This window comes from Chrysoperla carnea, chromosome 4, assembly GCF_905475395.1.
Source record: "Chrysoperla carnea chromosome 4, inChrCarn1.1, whole genome shotgun sequence".
Taxonomy (NCBI): domain Eukaryota; kingdom Metazoa; phylum Arthropoda; class Insecta; order Neuroptera; family Chrysopidae; genus Chrysoperla; species Chrysoperla carnea.
This window is the reverse complement of record NC_058340.1, coordinates 52,157,659-52,176,078: the sequence shown is the minus strand read 5'-3', so window position 1 is coordinate 52,176,078 and position 18,420 is coordinate 52,157,659. Positions and strand designations below refer to the sequence as shown.

The following is an 18,420-nucleotide window of genomic DNA, read 5'->3' as shown; positions in this document are numbered from 1 at the left end:
AGGATAAGGAATAAGAATTGCATAAGGAATCAATCTTTAAATGAAAAAATTATCATTAATTCAGGGAGATTAGGTTTCATGGCCACATTTTTAGTGTTATATCAATCTCAATTTTTTTATTTGTCATGTCTGTGTTAGACAGTCTAATTGTTACTATTCACAGTTTAGATTGGTAGTTATAGTGGATTCTAATACGCAAAGAAAAATTAACGGTTTATAATTTATCAACATATTTTGTAAAATGAATTATTTAATATATTTTTTAGGTTTGTGTAATTATATGTCACATTTAAACCTCCTTCAAACACATTTAAAAAAAATTATTGCCATATGCACTTAGAAGGCCAAATGAAATAGAATAGACGAATGTAATAAGATAGATACTTGTTTTAGATCGACCGTGTTCAGCGATCTAGAAAGTAGCCATTTTTTATAAGCGGTCACACTCTCTGTAACCAACACTATACATAATATATTTCTTTCTAACGAATATATAACGGATGCTGGATTTACAGAGAGAGTGACTGCGCTTTTTATAGACTGAACACGATCGTTAATAAACCTTCAAGCTATATTATTAGTATAAATATTTTACTCAAATTCAATATAGATTCAATCCAGATAACTTAGGGCAGGGTTAAACCCTTAAATTCTTTATATAGCTTCGATTGAGCTGAAAATTTGGGATTAAGCTTTGTGCACCCACTAGATCAAAAGTTATATGGTGCCTAATGGTGCTTCTCCCAGGGATGGTAACGACCCCTTCAAGAAGGTGGAAAAATATATGTTTAAAATGGCAACACTAATCGATAGAGCGATGAAATCTAAACAAAAAATGTCATCCAAGTATATTTCGAAAAGTAAATAATTTCCGTGTTTTTGGCGATTTAGCATTTAATGTTAAATACCGGAAAAATTTAAAATTTACTGATAAATTTACCACGGGAACTAAAACAAATGTTTGCCGCTTTAAAATTTACTTTATTTAGGTACTGACAACATGTTCAAAAAGTTCTAACAGTTTCAGACATATAGTTTTAAAAATACTGCTATTTAAATGTAAAAAAATATGCGAAAAAAGAAAAAAATTGTCTTTATCGTTAAATAACTCGAAAAATAATAAAGTTTACAGGGAAAAATTTAGCTCCTTTTCCACAAAATATATTACCTTCCAAGCCTTTTTTTGTTACTTTCTTATTTTTCGATCTATTTAACTACAAAGCCAATTTTTTTGTTTTTTTCGAAATTGTTTTTGCATTTAAATTGCAATCTTTCGGCATTTTCACGTTCCTTACTCTCTCACTTTAATGTAAAACTTTAACATATCCAGTTGAGAATTTTAATAAAAACAATCTATGTATAAGATGAAATTTTTATTTTAGCTTGAATATTTATTGATTTTGAGATAATATAAGGTTTTAAATTTGTTAATAATAAATTTTTTTTGTTTGATATTAAATATTTAAAAAGAAATTTCATGAATAAATAGTAACGAAATAAAATAAATATAGTTGTTTCTACATCAAGTTGTTTACAGTCTGACAGATTTATATTCATGAATTAGTTTTTAGACTGTGATGTTACCCTAATGAATGAATGAAGGCTAGAAAAAGCCAAGTATTCCTAAAGTCGCGTCCAAAGCTAATTTACGACAGAAAGCTTCTTTTTCGTATGGCTCAGTTTTTTTTTGGAAGAATAAGTTCTTTCCTGGTGTAACTTAAAATATTAATTTTCAGTAATAATATGCCTTAAGAAATTTGAAAACATAAAGCAGAAACCTGGTTGATTGATCGAATAAGGTTTGAAATCGACCTGATGTTTACCAAGAATTAAGTATATTCGCCTAAACAAATTTTTTTCAGGTGAAATATCTATTTTTTGCTGTAGATCATATTTATAGATATTATATACCTAATTTGATTAGGATGTACGAGCGCCAGAGCAATTTTGGATAAAAGGCTTGAATTTTTTTTATATATAAAAAGTTGGACCAAGTCTAAATCAATTCTGGTAATTGTAGGGGGAGGGGTTGCTCGATTATTTAAATAAAAAAATAAATGAAACGGTAAATGGGTGAGATGTTTTCATAGATTTCTCCAAAACTAGTGGAGGAAAACTATTTAAATTAAAGTTAAAACCTTAATAAATTATTGAAAACAAAAAAAAACCCGTAAATTAAAAGAAAAAAATATTTTACTTTTATTTTTTCGGAAATGAAAAGAAAAAAATATATTTTCAATTTTGATGGGGAATTATGTTATGACATGGCTATATAAGATGAAAAGTAAAAATTAAATTTTGGGATATCTGGTGTAATTTTCAAAATATCAAAAATTGAGAATTTTGTTTAATTATTTAGCTTTCGTTATTTCGAATTTTTGATATCGAAAAATTGTATTCTTATCTTTCGTCTAAATTCATGAAGTGATAACATAATTAACCATCAAAGTTGAAAATAAGGTACAAATAATTTCAACCACACGCCTAAACTTGTCTTGGCGCTCGTACGGCCTTAAGTTAGTTAGATTAGCTGTTTTCAATTGTTTAAAATTTCAATGCAATGGTTAAGAATTATTTCTAAATCAAAGTTTTTTTCGAAACTTTGAATTTCTGCAATAATATAAATAAATACAAAATATCGTCGGATAAATTGATCAAACTTGGATACTTCAAAAAAAAGAAAAGCTAAATAATTAAGAGTTTGGATTAATTTTTTCAAAAAAACTCAAACTGGGATAAGTCGGTAAATTTCTTTAACAAATTCGATTAAGTATCTTCAAATAATCCAATAAAATAACTTAGGCAGCTAAGTTAAAATAAAAATGGCGAAGTTATTCCTCGTAACTCACATTCATCCATAGAAAGGTATTCCAGTTTTCCTAACACAACCTACACATGTTTGCTCGATCTGGCCTTAATTATACAGTACGAAGCTTTCTTTATGTCAACAATCTCTGGATGAGACTTTGGGGTCAACAAAATTAATTTCTTGGGTTATACTCACATAGAGCAGGTATGAGTTAAATTAGTGATTAAAGAGTTTTTCATAATATTTTACTTTGGTACTAATTTCATTATATAAAAATTAGTTTGATGATGATTGGAGAACGTATGTATAATACATATAAAATTAGGAATGAATATTCGTTATAGTTAAGGTAGCTGTTAATTTAGTTTTGATATTATAAAAAATTTACATCCTTAAGGTATTATGTGTGTATGAAAAATTTAAAGATGAACATTCTTTATATGGTCAAACGTAGATAGATAAATTTTTAGATATGACGATGAGAAAGCCTATTTATTAGTATAAAGACATACACAATAAAATTTAAAAGTGAGTAATCTTTTTTTGTAGAGATTATTTGTTGTTTTAAAATATTTATAAATGTTTTTGGAATACACAAAAATTGATTATATTTTGGGAATATTTTAAATTTTATTTATGTATACTATCTATATGTTATTCGATATAAACACAAATTCCATCAGAATATAATATCATGCATTTTGCATAATAAAAACAAGAAAAAAAACTTGAAAATTGCGATTGCGAATAACTAATAGTTAGTATAAACATTACTCAAAATAAAAATAGGAAAAAAATTTAATAAATCATTATGATTAAACGAACTCACCTTCTGGTTGCGTTTTCTTATCGATTTCACCCGTAGTGGCAGCATATCGTTTTTCAATTTCAGCTGCCGATGCTGGACTCCATTCTGCTTGGAAAAGAAAAAAAAAGAATTAAAAAAAATTATTTAACTAGCTTTGCAAAATATTATTTTTTATGTGTTGTTTTGAAAAAAATCCAATAGAATTATTAAGAATTTTAAGATTATTAATAAAAGTCAAACTAACAAAGAGAAAAATGAATTTTATAATTTTTGGAATAAATTATTTCTCAAATAATATGAAATTTCTTTTAAAATTCTTCATCTGTTGGATTTTTAAGAACTTAATCTAAGAACCATATACCCTTCAATTTGTTTGTTGAGCAAGGCTTCCAGTTTATACAATTAATTAACATGCAAAGCGTTTTTATATAGTATTAGTAAATTTTAATATATAAAATTGATCAAGCTTACCTTGAGGCTGTTGAACGGGGGTTTTTCGTTAAAACGAACAAATAAACTAATGCGTTGTGTATCGTTGAGCAAGGCTTTTAACCGATAGAATCGTGAACCAATAAAACCGATCTTTGAATATTTAACACTCCTTAATTCTTAAGAAGTAATTTGATTGTAATTATATAAGATGCTGGATATTTGGGGTTTCGAGTTTTTGATCGAGTTGTTCTACCGAGCGCTTTATCGACCAAAATTGATGATTTACAAAACAGCGATACATAGCGTATAGTTTGTCTTTGCCCATTTTTTGGTATATGTACTATTGCGATCGAAATAGTGCCAAGCGAAAAAATTTATTTTTGAAAAAAGAATAAATGCAAGAGAAACAGAAAATTTTAAGAGCTTGAATCACTTTTGATTGCAATAGTACCTATCTATATACAGGGTACTTTACCATAGCTAGTCTAAGGCGTTTTTTAAGCTTATTACTTTGATGTCAATAAAATCATTGTATAAATGTAGTACTGAAAAAAAAAATACATTAGAGAGGGGATAGATAATATTTTTTAGTGAAAGTATATTACTAAATTATTAAATATAAACACATAAAAAAATATTATCTATCCCCTCCCTAATGCTTTTTTTCAATACTAAATTTATGCAATACTTTTATTGACAACAAAATAATGAGCTTGTATTAACATTGTTTTTTCACATTTCATTGTAAATATATTATTAAAAATATAGTTTTATGTTATCTTATGACTCCTCCTTAGACTAGATATGGTGAAATACCCTGTATAAGTAAAACTTAATATAAGTTACTTTATTTTGTTTTATAGTTTACTTAATAAGCAGACTTTTTTACCCTATATTTCCATAAAAAAGCAATCATCTTTAAAATTTTTAAAAATCATCAAACACGAACAAAATTTGCTCTACAGTTGTTTATAATAACAAATGTAACTTTTTATGTTTGATAATGTGCCTATGTTTCCAACTATTTTATTCCGTCACCTGGATTTGTTAGTTATTACTAAAAATTTATGATAAATTCAATTTCCTTGTTGAAAATAGTCTATATTTTTTACCTTTAATGAGTTTACTATTTTCATCTGACATATTACAATGTCGTGGCAAGCTGCCACTCTTATGTTGTCTAGTTACGTATAATTCTTCAAATTTTTGTACCTTTTCTATCATAGATTTACTTCTTTGAATTGGAATTTTCATATTATTAATTTTAGCAATAAAATGTATGTCAGACATACAATTAGTAGATTCTTCCACTTGAGTAAATAATTTATATGCTTCACTATGTTGAATTGGTGCTGGATTATAACGTTTTGGACTGATACTTCGATTTATCATTGTTATTATTGGTACAATTGGTTTGAAATATTTTTTTGTTCTACTATGTTTTTCCTCATCGGAAGATGATTTTGTTAATAACGGCGTTTGTATGATATTATCCAGCTTTGGAGGTAAATACGATTCCATTTCTTTTTCAGACGACGTCCGTGTATCAGGCTCAATGATAACATTGTTTATTTGTAACATTGAGCACTGTTGAGGATGTACAACCATTTCTTCAAAATGTGAAATTAATTGTGAAACACTTCCACTTCTGTATCTGGTGGTGGGGATTATTTCATATTCGTTATGAATATTAAGTTCTGAATTAAAAAATAATGCTCCCGATGAATGGGCTCTCATTCTCTTACTTGTATAACTTGAATTTATATTAAAATACGTGTTACCTAAATCTATAGTATATAGTTTATTGTAATGAAACATTGCTACATAATAATGCCGAGAGATTAAAGGACATTTAATGGATAAGTCAAAGTTCGGAAGATAGCCTAGTAATGATTTATTTACATGAAAAACTATTACAGATGAATGGCAAAAAGTAAGTTTGTCTAAATGATTTCTACAATTATTTGCAGGATAGTCTTTTAATGATTTTGCCATATTACCTTTATTGTATTGAAAAATAATATTATTTTTATTGTCTTCGTCAGAAAATCCAATTTCTTCAATGTCAGTTGGGTTGTTAATAATATATCCACCACCTTTGATATGTAAAACTTCTTCGGTCTCATCAAATTTACCAGAGTACTTTATATGCACTTGAGAATCAGAGGCAGCATCAAATTCTCGCTTTATTTCTGATAGATCAGAATTATCTCTAGACATGGTCGATGGTATTATATCTTCATCCGCCGATGTAAATACCTCTTCGGTATCTGTACGTTGCTCCTCAGGAGTACATCCTTTTGGATTAAATTTTGGAAGTTTCAATACCCGTTTTTCATTAAAGGGCATACTTTTGTCCTTTTCTTGTAATGTGACGTACTCATTGTTCATATTTCGTAACATGTCTGGAGTAATTGATAGTGCTCTATTAGGAGTTAGTATTTTAACATCGTCATCAGATAAATCTTCAACATCGGTCTTAATTTCAGGTAATGAATCTGCTCGATTTACGGTCAAACAATTTGGGGAAGTTTTGTATTTAATATTTGAATCATCAAAATCACTTATGTTATCATTTGTGGGATTAGCTACAGACATATGCTTCGTTTTTTTAAACTTCTTTTTTTTAGAATTTGAACCTAATACTACCACTTCGGAGTCCGTTATTGGTTCATTATCAGGTTCATTTACAGTTAAGTGGCATGATGCTACTTGAAAATTAGGTGATTCAGTTTTTTCATGTTGAATAATTTCATCATTTTCAAACTCAAAAGTTATTTCTTTAACAATAGGTTCATCGATTTCATCGTCGGTTACTTCGGTATTAGATAATATTTCTGAATCAGTGCAACAAGCATCTTGTTTTTCATTCAAACCAAATTCAAAGTCACTGTGTAAGTCTTCAACGTGAGTTACGGGTTGACCATTCATATCAGTTTTAATTGTGACCATTTCTCGATGTGGAGTCGGTAATTCAACATCTGAGATAGGTGAAGTTGGAGGTGTGCAAACATCATCATCTTCTTCGATTTCTACATCAGTATGATTTTCCGGGGTAGCAACAATTGCTAGTGGTAGCGGTTCATTCTCAATACTTTCTTCATCCGACGACTTAACTTCTTCTACATCAGTTAATACTTCGTCGTTATTGTGTGGTATATTCAACTTATTTTTATTGGAATCCCTTACTTTTAATTTAATTTTTTGCGCTGTAATAAATTTGATGTTTACTGGTTCCGCATTGTCTGATAGTGCATTATTTTCACTTTCAGAATTATCATCTGATTCATAGTTTTCAACGTCAGTAAGAGGTGCATTATCATCGATTGCTGATTCAAATGCTGATGAAACCCGAACTTTAGTCATTACAGATTTAAAAATTTCTTTAGGCTTATGTGTTTCAGTTACAAGCCCACAAGATGAAACTGTTGCTTCAATACATGCGTTAATTTTTTCTTCGTCAATATGTTCATCTACATCGTCTATTTCATCTACATCTTCTTCCTGAAACTCTTCAGTATCAGTTGTATTTTCATCAATACCAGTTTTTGGAATTTTCGCATCTACATCAGATAACAAAATTTCTTCGTCATCTGTTAAACACTTTTCTTTTCTTAAGACTTTTAAATGCTTTTTATGTCGATACTTAATTGGAATATTTTCATCATCTTTATCAGAGTCTGAATGAAGAATTTCAGTGTCCGTGATGTCACTGAGTTGAGGTGAAAGAGATCTTGGCGTTAAATGATTTGTTGAGCCCATTAATTTTTTAGATTTGCGATTTCTTCTTTTTTTGTGCTCTTCAATTAAGTTACCACCAGAAACAATTTTATTTGTAGAATCGATAATAATGGAACTTTCACAACTTTCGGCCATTAATGTATCAGGTTCCGAAAACTTTTCTTCTTCTTGTTCCTCATCAGATGTCACCATATCTTCAACATCCGTTGTTCCTTCATCGTCTTGATTTACATTTAAAAATTGGCTAGCATTTACAGTCGTAGATTGTTGTGAATGCAATTTTTTTTTCTTGCTCGCGTTCGATTTTGTTGTTTGTTCGAATGAAAATGGAGTACTTTCTATTAGGTGTTCTAGTTTTAAGGGAGTTTGATGCTGAATAATAACTTCTTCTTCCGATCCTTCTATTTCTTCAGAATCTGTGCACTCTTTATTTTTAACTAATTTTTTGGGTGTGTTAATTTTTGTTCGCTTTTTCGTTTTAATATCACTGTCACTATCAAATAAATCTTCTGTATCTGTTTTCGATTCCATGATATTTAACCCCTCGTTTTCATTATCAGACGAATTTTCATCAATTTCATCATCAGGAGTTACGGCAATAATTGGAATTTTATCTTTTGATGTCATTTTTATTTCAATGTATTGTGAATAGTGAGATAAATTCACAATTGTGGAAGAATAGCTTATTTCTGATGATATAGAAACTCCTAATTTCTTATGATTAAAGTAATGTTTCAAACAAAATGGGTTTTGCTGATCAAGTTTATCCTGTAGTGAAAAATGAACATATGTATTTATTTCAAAAATTTTATTAATAAAATCATTGGCGGAAGGTACTGATGATATTTTCATTGCATTCTCAAAGTTGGTAACAAACTTATGTTTGTTAATTGCTTTTATGATTAATAAACACTGAGAACAATAAAGTATACTATCCTTACCTGATTCATATTCAAAATTGATATTTACTTTACGTTCACACTCAAAAAGTTGTCTAAACGTATTTGCTATCTTAGATTGCAGATACTGTCTATTAATTACATTGTTTATTGTCAAAATTAAATCAAAATAATTATCAAAATGAGCAAAAATATTTGTTTTTAAATTAGAACGACGACAACATATTTTAAATCTACTAAAAAAATCCAATAAATTATAATTACCTGGACTAGATTCGCCGTCAGTAGTAGTAGAAACGTATGAAAATTTGTGTTTCATTCTAGGTGGTGTTATTGCGCGAATATCTAAGATCGGGGATAATCTTTCCTCCGATGATAGTCTTAAAACATGTGATTTTTTTGAGCCACGTTCTGTTATTTTTGTTGCTTTTCTTGAAGCACGTTTAGATGTTGGCGATAATCCTTGATTAATATCAGATGAATATATTTTTGTGCTTTGTTGTTCCATTAAAGATATTGAGCCCTTACTTTTAAGTTTAGAGTCTACAATATCATGATCTGAAGAAGAACTAGGAATGGCAATTGATTCTGATAAACTTGAATCCGTTGTGTCAATTATAGATGCACTTTCATTTTCTTTTTGCTTAATGGTCACAGATTTATCTTTCTTGCCTGATTTTGGTGCAGTTTTAGTAGTTTTACTACCTTGATCGGATACAGGAACAATATTTCGTAAATGAGTTGATTTAGTGGATGTTTGAATACTTGAAGAGTGGTGAATACTTGAATCGGTATTGGATTTTGAAGAATCTTTAGCATACATATTAGATTTTTTTGACGATATGTCCGCAAGTTTCTTTGGTTTGAAAGAGCTCATATGAGTGAAATTACTTTTCATTTCGATTTGATTTTCTGTAACCAATTTAGAACCAGAAATTTTAAGACTTGAGGCCTGGTCTCGCTTTTTTGTTAAATGTTTCTTAACAGTACTGGTAGTTGTGTGAGGTTCCGATGCCTTTTTGTAATTATGTTTTTCATTAGATTTAGAAGCTTCTTTTTGGAGAGTATTTCTGATTGATTTTTGTTTTTTCACCGTCTCAGGGACATTTTCCAATTTTTTTTCTTGGATCCTAGAAGGAGGTAACTTCTTCGGACTACTTGGTTCGAACTTCCGCAATTTAAGTTCTAATTTGGGTTTATCTTCTCTTTTTTCAGCTGGAGAAGACCGTGCACGATCCCGAGACGTAGATCGCCTTTCAATTGACGATTGTCTATTTTGTTTATCTACATGATCTTTGGATACTTCTGAAGAAGCCTTACTTCTGTCTATTTCTTTCTTCTTAATTTCTAAAATCGTTTTCTGTCCTTGTTTATCTATTTTTAAATTACGTGATAAAGTGGACTGCATATATCCATGTACTCGAGTGTCAATTTTAGTTAACTTGGAGCTACCAGAAGTTGATTCTGGAGTATTTTTTACTACAGTAGTTTTTCTTACTGATTTGACTTCTGATCGATATGCGTATTCGGATTTATAAGAAGAAGAAATTCGTTTGTCTTTATTTTCTTTAACTCCAACTGAATGTTGAAAAGATTTTCTCTTTTGTATCTCTTTTGTACTTGATACACTAGAGGAAACCGTTTTTCGAAGCACTTTATCTTTTTTTAATGGCTTGGATCGTGATTTTTCGTCTTCAGAGCTATTGTCTGCGTCACTGTCACCAGTGACAGATGTGACGCGCTTCGGTATTTTACTGCTTCTCAACAAAGGTTTTTCTTTTGAAATACTTTTCTCCTGAATTAGAATAGGAACAGATTCAATGTCATTGCTTGAACTTAAAGGTTCCGATTTTAATAAAGGAAAAGCAAGATCTTCTTCTCGAGAATATTGTAAGTGATAAATACTGTCTGATTTAAGTTCTTCTTCTCTTGAAATAACGTCTGCGGTAATTGAAGTTTCAACATGAGATTCTTCAGAATATGGTACCTCAATGGTACTCTCGATACAGTATGAACTAATTTGACTAGGCGATTTATTATCGTAATCAACACTTGCACTACGAGGTGATTTGACCTCGTATTCTACACTTGTTTCACGACCACCAAAAGTGCTCTTTAAACTAGTATCAGACATTGATGTAATTTCCACTTCTGCCATTGACGATGATTCTTCAATATCAGAGAATTCAGTATCCGTATCTCTGGAACGGTATCTGTCAACATGACCAGAATCAAGTTCGTTGTCTGAAGTAATATCCTTGAAAATAACAGTTTTATCCAGATCAACGTTATGTTTTTTAACCTCTGAACTACAAAAACTGATTTTTTTTGTAGTTTGTATTTCAGTACTAGAAAACTGTTTGTTTGATATCGCCGAAGAAGATGTGAAAAGTCTTTTAGAATCTTCAGAAAACGATGTACCTGTTTCTGATGAAGAACATTGAAGTAAAGATGCATCCAATGAAGGCAAAGCGATTGCACTTACAAGATTTGTGTGGCATACAATAGATTTTCCAACAATTGTAAGATCAGAAGAAGTGAGAGAAGGTGATTTTGATTGCGTAAAAACGGTAGAGGGTGATAACGACGTTTCCTTTTCCAACAATTCTTCACTTTCTAAGATTTCTTTGTCCTTCATTCCAACAAGCTTCTCTGGAGAACTTGATTTCTCTCTGCCCCAAGGTTTCTTCTCGGAAGAAACAATCATTTCGTCAACAATAATTTTCAAAGGTGATTTTGATTTTTCATTTTCTGTTGTTTCAACCGTTGGTAAAATTTCTGTCTCTACCCTTAAGTCTTTTAACGGTAATAGATGAATAGGTGAAGATGTTTTTGAAGCACTCTTTTCTATAGTAGGAGACAACGATTTCTCCTTTTCCACAATTTCTTCTTTTTCCACGATGCCTTTTTCTTCCTGTACCGCTATCTTTTCTGGAGAAATTGATTTTTCTCTGTCTGGAGATTCCTTCTCAGGAGAGACAATCTTTTCGCCTACAATATCTTTCAAAGGTGACACTGATTTTTCCTTTTCCGTTGTTTCAACTGTTGGTAAAATTTCGGTTTCTATCTTTAAGTCTTTTACAGGTGATATTGATTTTGCTTTTTCTGGCAATTCATTGATAGGTGATGGTGTTTTTGAAACACTCTTTTCAGTGATAGGAGACAAAGATTTCTCCTTTTCCACAATTTCTTCTTTTTCAACGATGTCTTTTTCTTTCTGTACAACCACTTTTTCTGGAGAAATTGATTTTTCTCTGTCTGAAGGTTCCTTCTCAGGAGAAACAATCTTTTCGTCTACAATATCTTTCAAAGGTGATACTGATTTTTCCTTTTCCGTTGTTTCAACTGTTGGTAAAATTTCTGTTTCGTCCTTTAAGTCTTTTACAGGTGATATTGATTTTGATTTTTCTGGCAATTCTTTGATAGGTGATGGTGTTTTTGAAACACTCTTTTCAATGGTAGGAGACAAGGATTTCTCCTTTTCCACAATTTCTTCCTTTTCAACGATGTCTTTTTCTTCCTGTACAAGTACCTGTTCTGGAGAAATTGATTTTTTTTTGTCTGAAGGTTCCTTCTCAGGAGAAACAATCTTTTCGTCTACAATATCTTTCAAAGGTGACACTGATTTTTCCTTTTCTGTTGTTTGTGCCGTTGGTAAAATTACTGTTTCTACCTTTAAGTCTTTTACAGGTGATATTGATTTTGCTTTTTCTGGCAATTCTTTGATAGGTGATGGTGTTTTTGAAACACTCTTTTCAGTAGTAGGAGCCAAAGATTTTTCCTTTTCCACAATTTCTTCTTTTTCAACGATGTCTTTTTCTTCCTGTACAACAAGCTTTTCTGGAGAAATTGATTTTTCTCTGTCTGAAGGTTCCTTCTCAGGAGAGACAATCTTTTCATCTACAATATCTTTCAAAGGTGACAATGATTTTTCCTGTTCCGTTGTTTCAACCGGTGGTAAAATTTCTGTTTCTTCCGTCAAGTCTTTTATCGGTGATATTGATTTTGCTTTTTCTGGCAAGTCTCTAATAGGTGATGGTGTTTTTGAAACACTCTTTTCAGTAGTAGGAGACAAAGATTTCTCCTTTTCCACAATTTCTTCTTTTTCAACGATGTCTTTTTCTTCCTCTACAACTAGCTTTTCGAGAGAAATTGATTTTTCTCTGTCTGAAGGTTCCTTCTCACGAGAAACAATCTTATCGTCAACAATATCTTTCAAAGGCGATACTGATTTTTCCTTTTCCGTTGTTTCAACCGTTGGTAAAATTTCGGTTTCGACCTTTAAGTCTTTTATCGGTGATATTGATTTTGCTTCTTCTGGCAATTCTTTAATAGGCGATGGTGTTTTTGAAACACTCTTTTCAATGGTAGGAGACAAAGATTTCTCTTTTTCCACAATTTCATCTTTTTCAACGATGAGTTTTTCTTCCTGTACAACTACCTTTTCTGGAGAAATTGATTTTTCTCTGTCTGAAGGTTCCTTCTCAGGAGAAACAATCTTTTCGTCTACAATATCTTTCAAAGGTGATACTGATTTTTCCTTTTCCGTTGTTTCAACTGTTGGTAAAATTTCTATTTCTAACTTTAAGTCTTTTATCGTTGATATTGATTTTGATTTTTCTGGCAATTCTTTAATAGGTGATGGTGTTTTTGAAACACTCTTTTCAGTGGTAGGAGACAAAGATTTCTCCTTTTCCACAATTTCTTCTTTTTCAACGATGTCTTTTTCTTCCTGTACAACTTCCTTTTCTGGAGAAATTGATTTTTCTCTGTCTGAAGGTTCCTTCTCAGGAGAAACAATCTTTTCGTCTACAATATCTTTCAAAGGTGACACTGATTTTTCCTTTTCCGTTGTTTCAACTGTAGGTAAAATTTCCGTTTCTAACTTTAAGTCTTTTATCGGTGATATTGATTTTGCTTTTTCTGGCAATTCTTTGATAGGTGATGGTGTTTTTGAAACACTCTTTTCAGTGGTAGGAGACAAGGATTTCTCCTTTAATACAATTTCGTCTTTTTCAACGATGTCTTTTACTTCCTGTACAACTACCTTTTCTGGAGAAATTGATTTTTCTCTGTCTGAAGGTTCCTTCTCAGGAGAAACAATCTTTTCGTCTACAATATCTTTCAAAGGTGATACTGATTTTTCCTTTTCCGTTGTTTCAACTGTTGGTAAAATTTCTGTTTCGTCCTTTAAGTCTTTTACAGGTGATATTGATTTTGCTTTTTCTGGCAATTCTTTGATAGGTGATGGTGTTTTTGAAACACTCTTTTCAGTGGTAGGAGACAAAGATTTCTCCTTTTCCACAATTTCTTCTTTTTCAACGATGTCTTTTTCTTCCTGTACAACTACCTTTTCTGGAGAAATTGATTTTTCTCTGTCTGAAGGTTCCTTCTCAGGAGAAACAATCTTTTCGTCTACAATATCTTTCAAAGGTGACACTGATTTTTCCTTTTCCGTTGTTTCAACTGTAGGTAAAATTTCTGTCTCTAACTTTAAGTCTTTTATCGGTGATATTGATTTTGCTTTTTCTGGCAATTCTTTGATAGGTGATGGTGTTTTTGAAACACTCTTTTCAGTGGTAGGAGACAAAGTTTTCTCCTTTTCCACAATTTCTTCTTTTTCAACGATGTCTTTTTCTTTCTGTACAACTACTTTTTCTGGAGAAATTGATTTTTCTCTGTCTGAAGGTTCCTTCTCAGGAGAAACAAGCTTTTCGTCTACAATATCTTTCAAAGGTGATACTGATTTTTCCTTTTCCGTTGTTTCAACTGTTGGTAAAATTTCTGTTTCGTCCTTTAAGTCTTTCACAGGTGATATTGATTTTGATTTTTCTGGCAATTCTTTGATAGGTGATGGTGTTTTTGAAACACTCTTTTCAGTGGTAGGAGACAAAGATTTCTCCTTTTCCACAATTTCTTCCTTTTCTTTCTGTACAACTACCTTTTCTGGAGAAATTGATTTTTCTCTGTCTGAAGGTTCCTTCTCAGGAGAAACAATCTTTTCGTCTACAATATCTTTCAAAGGTGATACTGATTTTTCCATTTCCGTTGTTTCAACTGTTGGTAAAATTTCTGTTTCTAACTTTAATTCTTTTATCGGTGATATTGATTTTGATTTTTCTGGCAATTCTTTAATAGGTGATGGTGTTTTTGAAACACTCTTTTCAGTGGTAGGAGACAAAGATTTCTCCTTTTCCACAATTTCTTCTTTTTCAACGATGTCTTTTTCTTCCTGTTCAACATCCTTTTCTGGAGAAATTGATTTTTCTCTGTCTGACGGTTCCTTCTCAGGAGAAACAATCTTTTCGTCTACAATATCTTTCAAAGGTGACACTGATTTTTCCTTTTCCGTTGTTTCAACTGTTGGTAAAATTTCTGTTTCTAACTTTAAGTCTTTTACAGGTGATATTGATTTTGCTTTTTCTGGCAATTCTTTGATAGGTGATGGTGTTTTTGAAACACTCTTTTCAGTGGTAGGAGACAAAGATTTCTCCTTTTCCACAATTTCTTCTTTTTCAACGATGTCTTTTTCTTTCTGTACAACTACTTTTTCTGGAGAAATTGATTTTTCTCTGTCTGAAGGTTCCTTCTCAGGAGAAACAATCTTTTCGTCTACAATATCTTTCAAAGGTGACACTGATTTTTCCTTTTCCGTTGTTTCAACTGTTGGGAAAATTTCCTTTTCGTCCTTTAAGTCTTTTATCGGTGATATTGATTTTGCTTTTTCTGGCAATTCTTTAATAGGTGATGGTGTTTTTGAAACACTCTTTTCAGTGGTAGGAGACAAGGATTTCTCCTTTTCCACAATTTCTTCTTTTTCAACGATGTCTTTTTCTTCCTGTACAACTACCTTTTCTGGAGAAATTGATTTTTCTCTGTCTGAAGGTTCCTTCTCAGGAGAAACAATCTTTTCGTCTACAATATCTTTCAAAGGTGACACTGATTTTTCCTTTTCCGTTGTTTCAATTGTTGGTAAAATTTCTTTTTCTAACTTTAACTGTTTTAGCGGTGATATTGATTTTGCTTTTTCTGGCAATTCTTTGATAGGTGATGGTGTTTTTGAAACACTCTTTTCAGTGGTAGGAGACAAAGATTTCTCCTTTTCCACAATTTCTTCTTTTTCAACGATGTCTTTTTCTTTCTGTACAACTACTTTTTCTGGAGAAATTGATTTTTCTCTGTCTGAAGGTTCCTTCTCAGGAGAAACAAGCTTTTCGTCTACAATATCTTTCAAAGGTGATACTGATTTTTCCTTTTCCGTTGTTTCAACTGTTGGTAAAATTTCTGTTTCGTCCTTTAAGTCTTTCACAGGTGATATTGATTTTGATTTTTCTGGCAATTCCTTGATAGGTGATGGTGTTTTTGAAACACTCTTTTCAGTGGTAGGAGACAAAGATTTCTCCTTTTCCACAATTTCTTCTTTTTCAACGATGTCTTTTTCTTTCTGTACAACTACTTTTTCTGGAGAAATTGATTTTTCTCTGTCTGAAGGTTCCTTCTCAGGAGAAACAATCTTTTCGTCTACAATATCTTTCAAAGGTGATACTGATTTTTCCTTTTCCGTTGTTTCAACTGTTGGTAAAATTTCTGTTTCTAACTTTAATTCTTTTATCGGTGATGTTGATTTTGATTTTTCTGGCAATTCTTTAATAGGTGATGGTGTTTTTGAAACACTCTTTTCAGTGGTAGGAGACAAAGATTTCTCCTTTTCCACAATTTCTTCTTGTTCAACGATGTCTTTTTCTTCCTGTTCAACATCCTTTTCTGGAGAAATTGATTTTTCTCTGTCTGAAGGTTCCTTCTCAGGAGAAACAATCTTTTCGTCTACAATATCTTTCAAAGGTGACACTGATTTTTCCTTTTCCGTTGTTTCAACTCTTGGTAAAATTTCTGTTTCTAACTTTAAGTCTTTTACAGGTGATATTGATTTTGCTTTTTCTGGCAATTCTTTGATAGGTGATGGTGTTTTTGAAACACTCTTTTCAGTGGTAGGAGACAAAGATTTCTCCTTTTCCACAATTTCTTCCTTTTCTTTCTGTACAACTACCTTTTCTGGAGAAATTGATTTTTCTCTGTCTGAAGGTTCCTTCTCAGGAGAAACAATCTTTTCGTCTACAATATCTTTCAAAGGTGATACTGATTTTTCCATTTCCGTTGTTTCAACTGTTGGTAAAATTTCTGTTTCTAACTTTAATTCTTTTATCGGTGATATTGATTTTGATTTTTCTGGCAATTCTTTAATAGGTGATGGTGTTTTTGAAACACTCTTTTCAGTGGTAGGAGACAAAGATTTCTCCTTTTCCACAATTTCTTCTTTTTCAACGATGTCTTTTTCTTCCTGTTCAACATCCTTTTCTGGAGAAATTGATTTTTCTCTGTCTGAAGGTTCCTTCTCAGGAGAAACAATCTTTTCGTCTACAATATCTTTCAAAGGTGACACTGATTTTTCCTTTTCCGTTGTTTCAACTGTTGGTAAAATTTCTGTTTCTAACTTTAAGTCTTTTACAGGTGATATTGATTTTGCTTTTTCTGGCAATTCTTTGATAGGTGATGGTGTTTTTGAAACACTCTTTTCAGTGGTAGGAGACAAAGATTTCTCCTTTTCCACAATTTCTTCTTTTTCAACGATGTCTTTTTCTTTCTGTACAACTACTTTTTCTGGAGAAATTGATTTTTCTCTGTCTGAAGGTTCCTTCTCAGGAGAAACAATCTTTTCGTCTACAATATCTTTCAAAGGTGACACTGATTTTTCCTTTTCCGTTGTTTCAACTGTTGGGAAAATTTCCTTTTCGTCCTTTAAGTCTTTTATCGGTGATATTGATTTTGCTTTTTCTGGCAATTCTTTAATAGGTGATGGTGTTTTTGAAACACTCTTTTCAGTGGTAGGAGACAAGGATTTCTCCTTTTCCACAATTTCTTCTTTTTCAACGATGTCTTTTTCTTTCTGTACAACTACTTTTTCTGGAGAAATTGATTTTTCTCTGTCTGAAGGTTCCTTCTCAGGAGAAACAAGCTTTTCGTCTACAATATCTTTCAAAGGTGATACTGATTTTTCCTTTTCCGTTGTTTCAACTGTTGGTAAAATTTCTGTTTCGTCCTTTAAGTCTTTCACAGGTGATATTGATTTTGATTTTTCTGGCAATTCCTTGATAGGTGATGGTGTTTTTGAAACACTCTTTTCAGTGGTAGGAGACAAAGATTTCTCCTTTTCCACAATTTCTTCTTTTTCAACGATGTCTTTTTCTTTCTGTACAACTACTTTTTCTGGAGAAATTGATTTTTCTCTGTCTGAAGGTTCCTTCTCAGGAGAAACAATCTTTTCGTCTACAATATCTTTCAAAGGTGATACTGATTTTTCCTTTTCCGTTGTTTCAACTGTTGGTAAAATTTCTGTTTCTAACTTTAATTCTTTTATCGGTGATGTTGATTTTGATTTTTCTGGCAATTCTTTAATAGGTGATGGTGTTTTTGAAACACTCTTTTCAGTGGTAGGAGACAAAGATTTCTCCTTTTCCACAATTTCTTCTTGTTCAACGATGTCTTTTTCTTCCTGTTCAACATCCTTTTCTGGAGAAATTGATTTTTCTCTGTCTGAAGGTTCCTTCTCAGGAGAAACAATCTTTTCGTCTACAATATCTTTCAAAGGTGACACTGATTTTTCCTTTTCCGTTGTTTCAACTCTTGGTAAAATTTCTGTTTCTAACTTTAAGTCTTTTACAGGTGATATTGAT

At 31.3% G+C, this 18,420-nt stretch overlaps 1 protein-coding gene across 13 annotated transcripts in view; it reads right to left on the bottom strand.

Moving 5' to 3' along the window:
- Positions 1 to 18,420, bottom strand: part of LOC123299234 (ankyrin-3-like) — a 184,131-nt gene that overhangs the window by 29,630 nt on the left and 136,081 nt on the right. For 10 of the 13 annotated variants that reach the window (XM_044881543.1, XM_044881553.1, XM_044881547.1 and 7 more), the window contains one exon: positions 3,639 to 3,725. In XM_044881543.1, the coding sequence (XP_044737478.1) occupies positions 3,639 to 3,725 (87 nt within the window). Of the gene's footprint in view, positions 1 to 3,638; positions 3,726 to 6,049; positions 8,481 to 18,420 lie in introns of those variants that run through there. The other 3 variants (XM_044881554.1, XM_044881555.1, XM_044881544.1) reach the window with 3 other exon arrangements.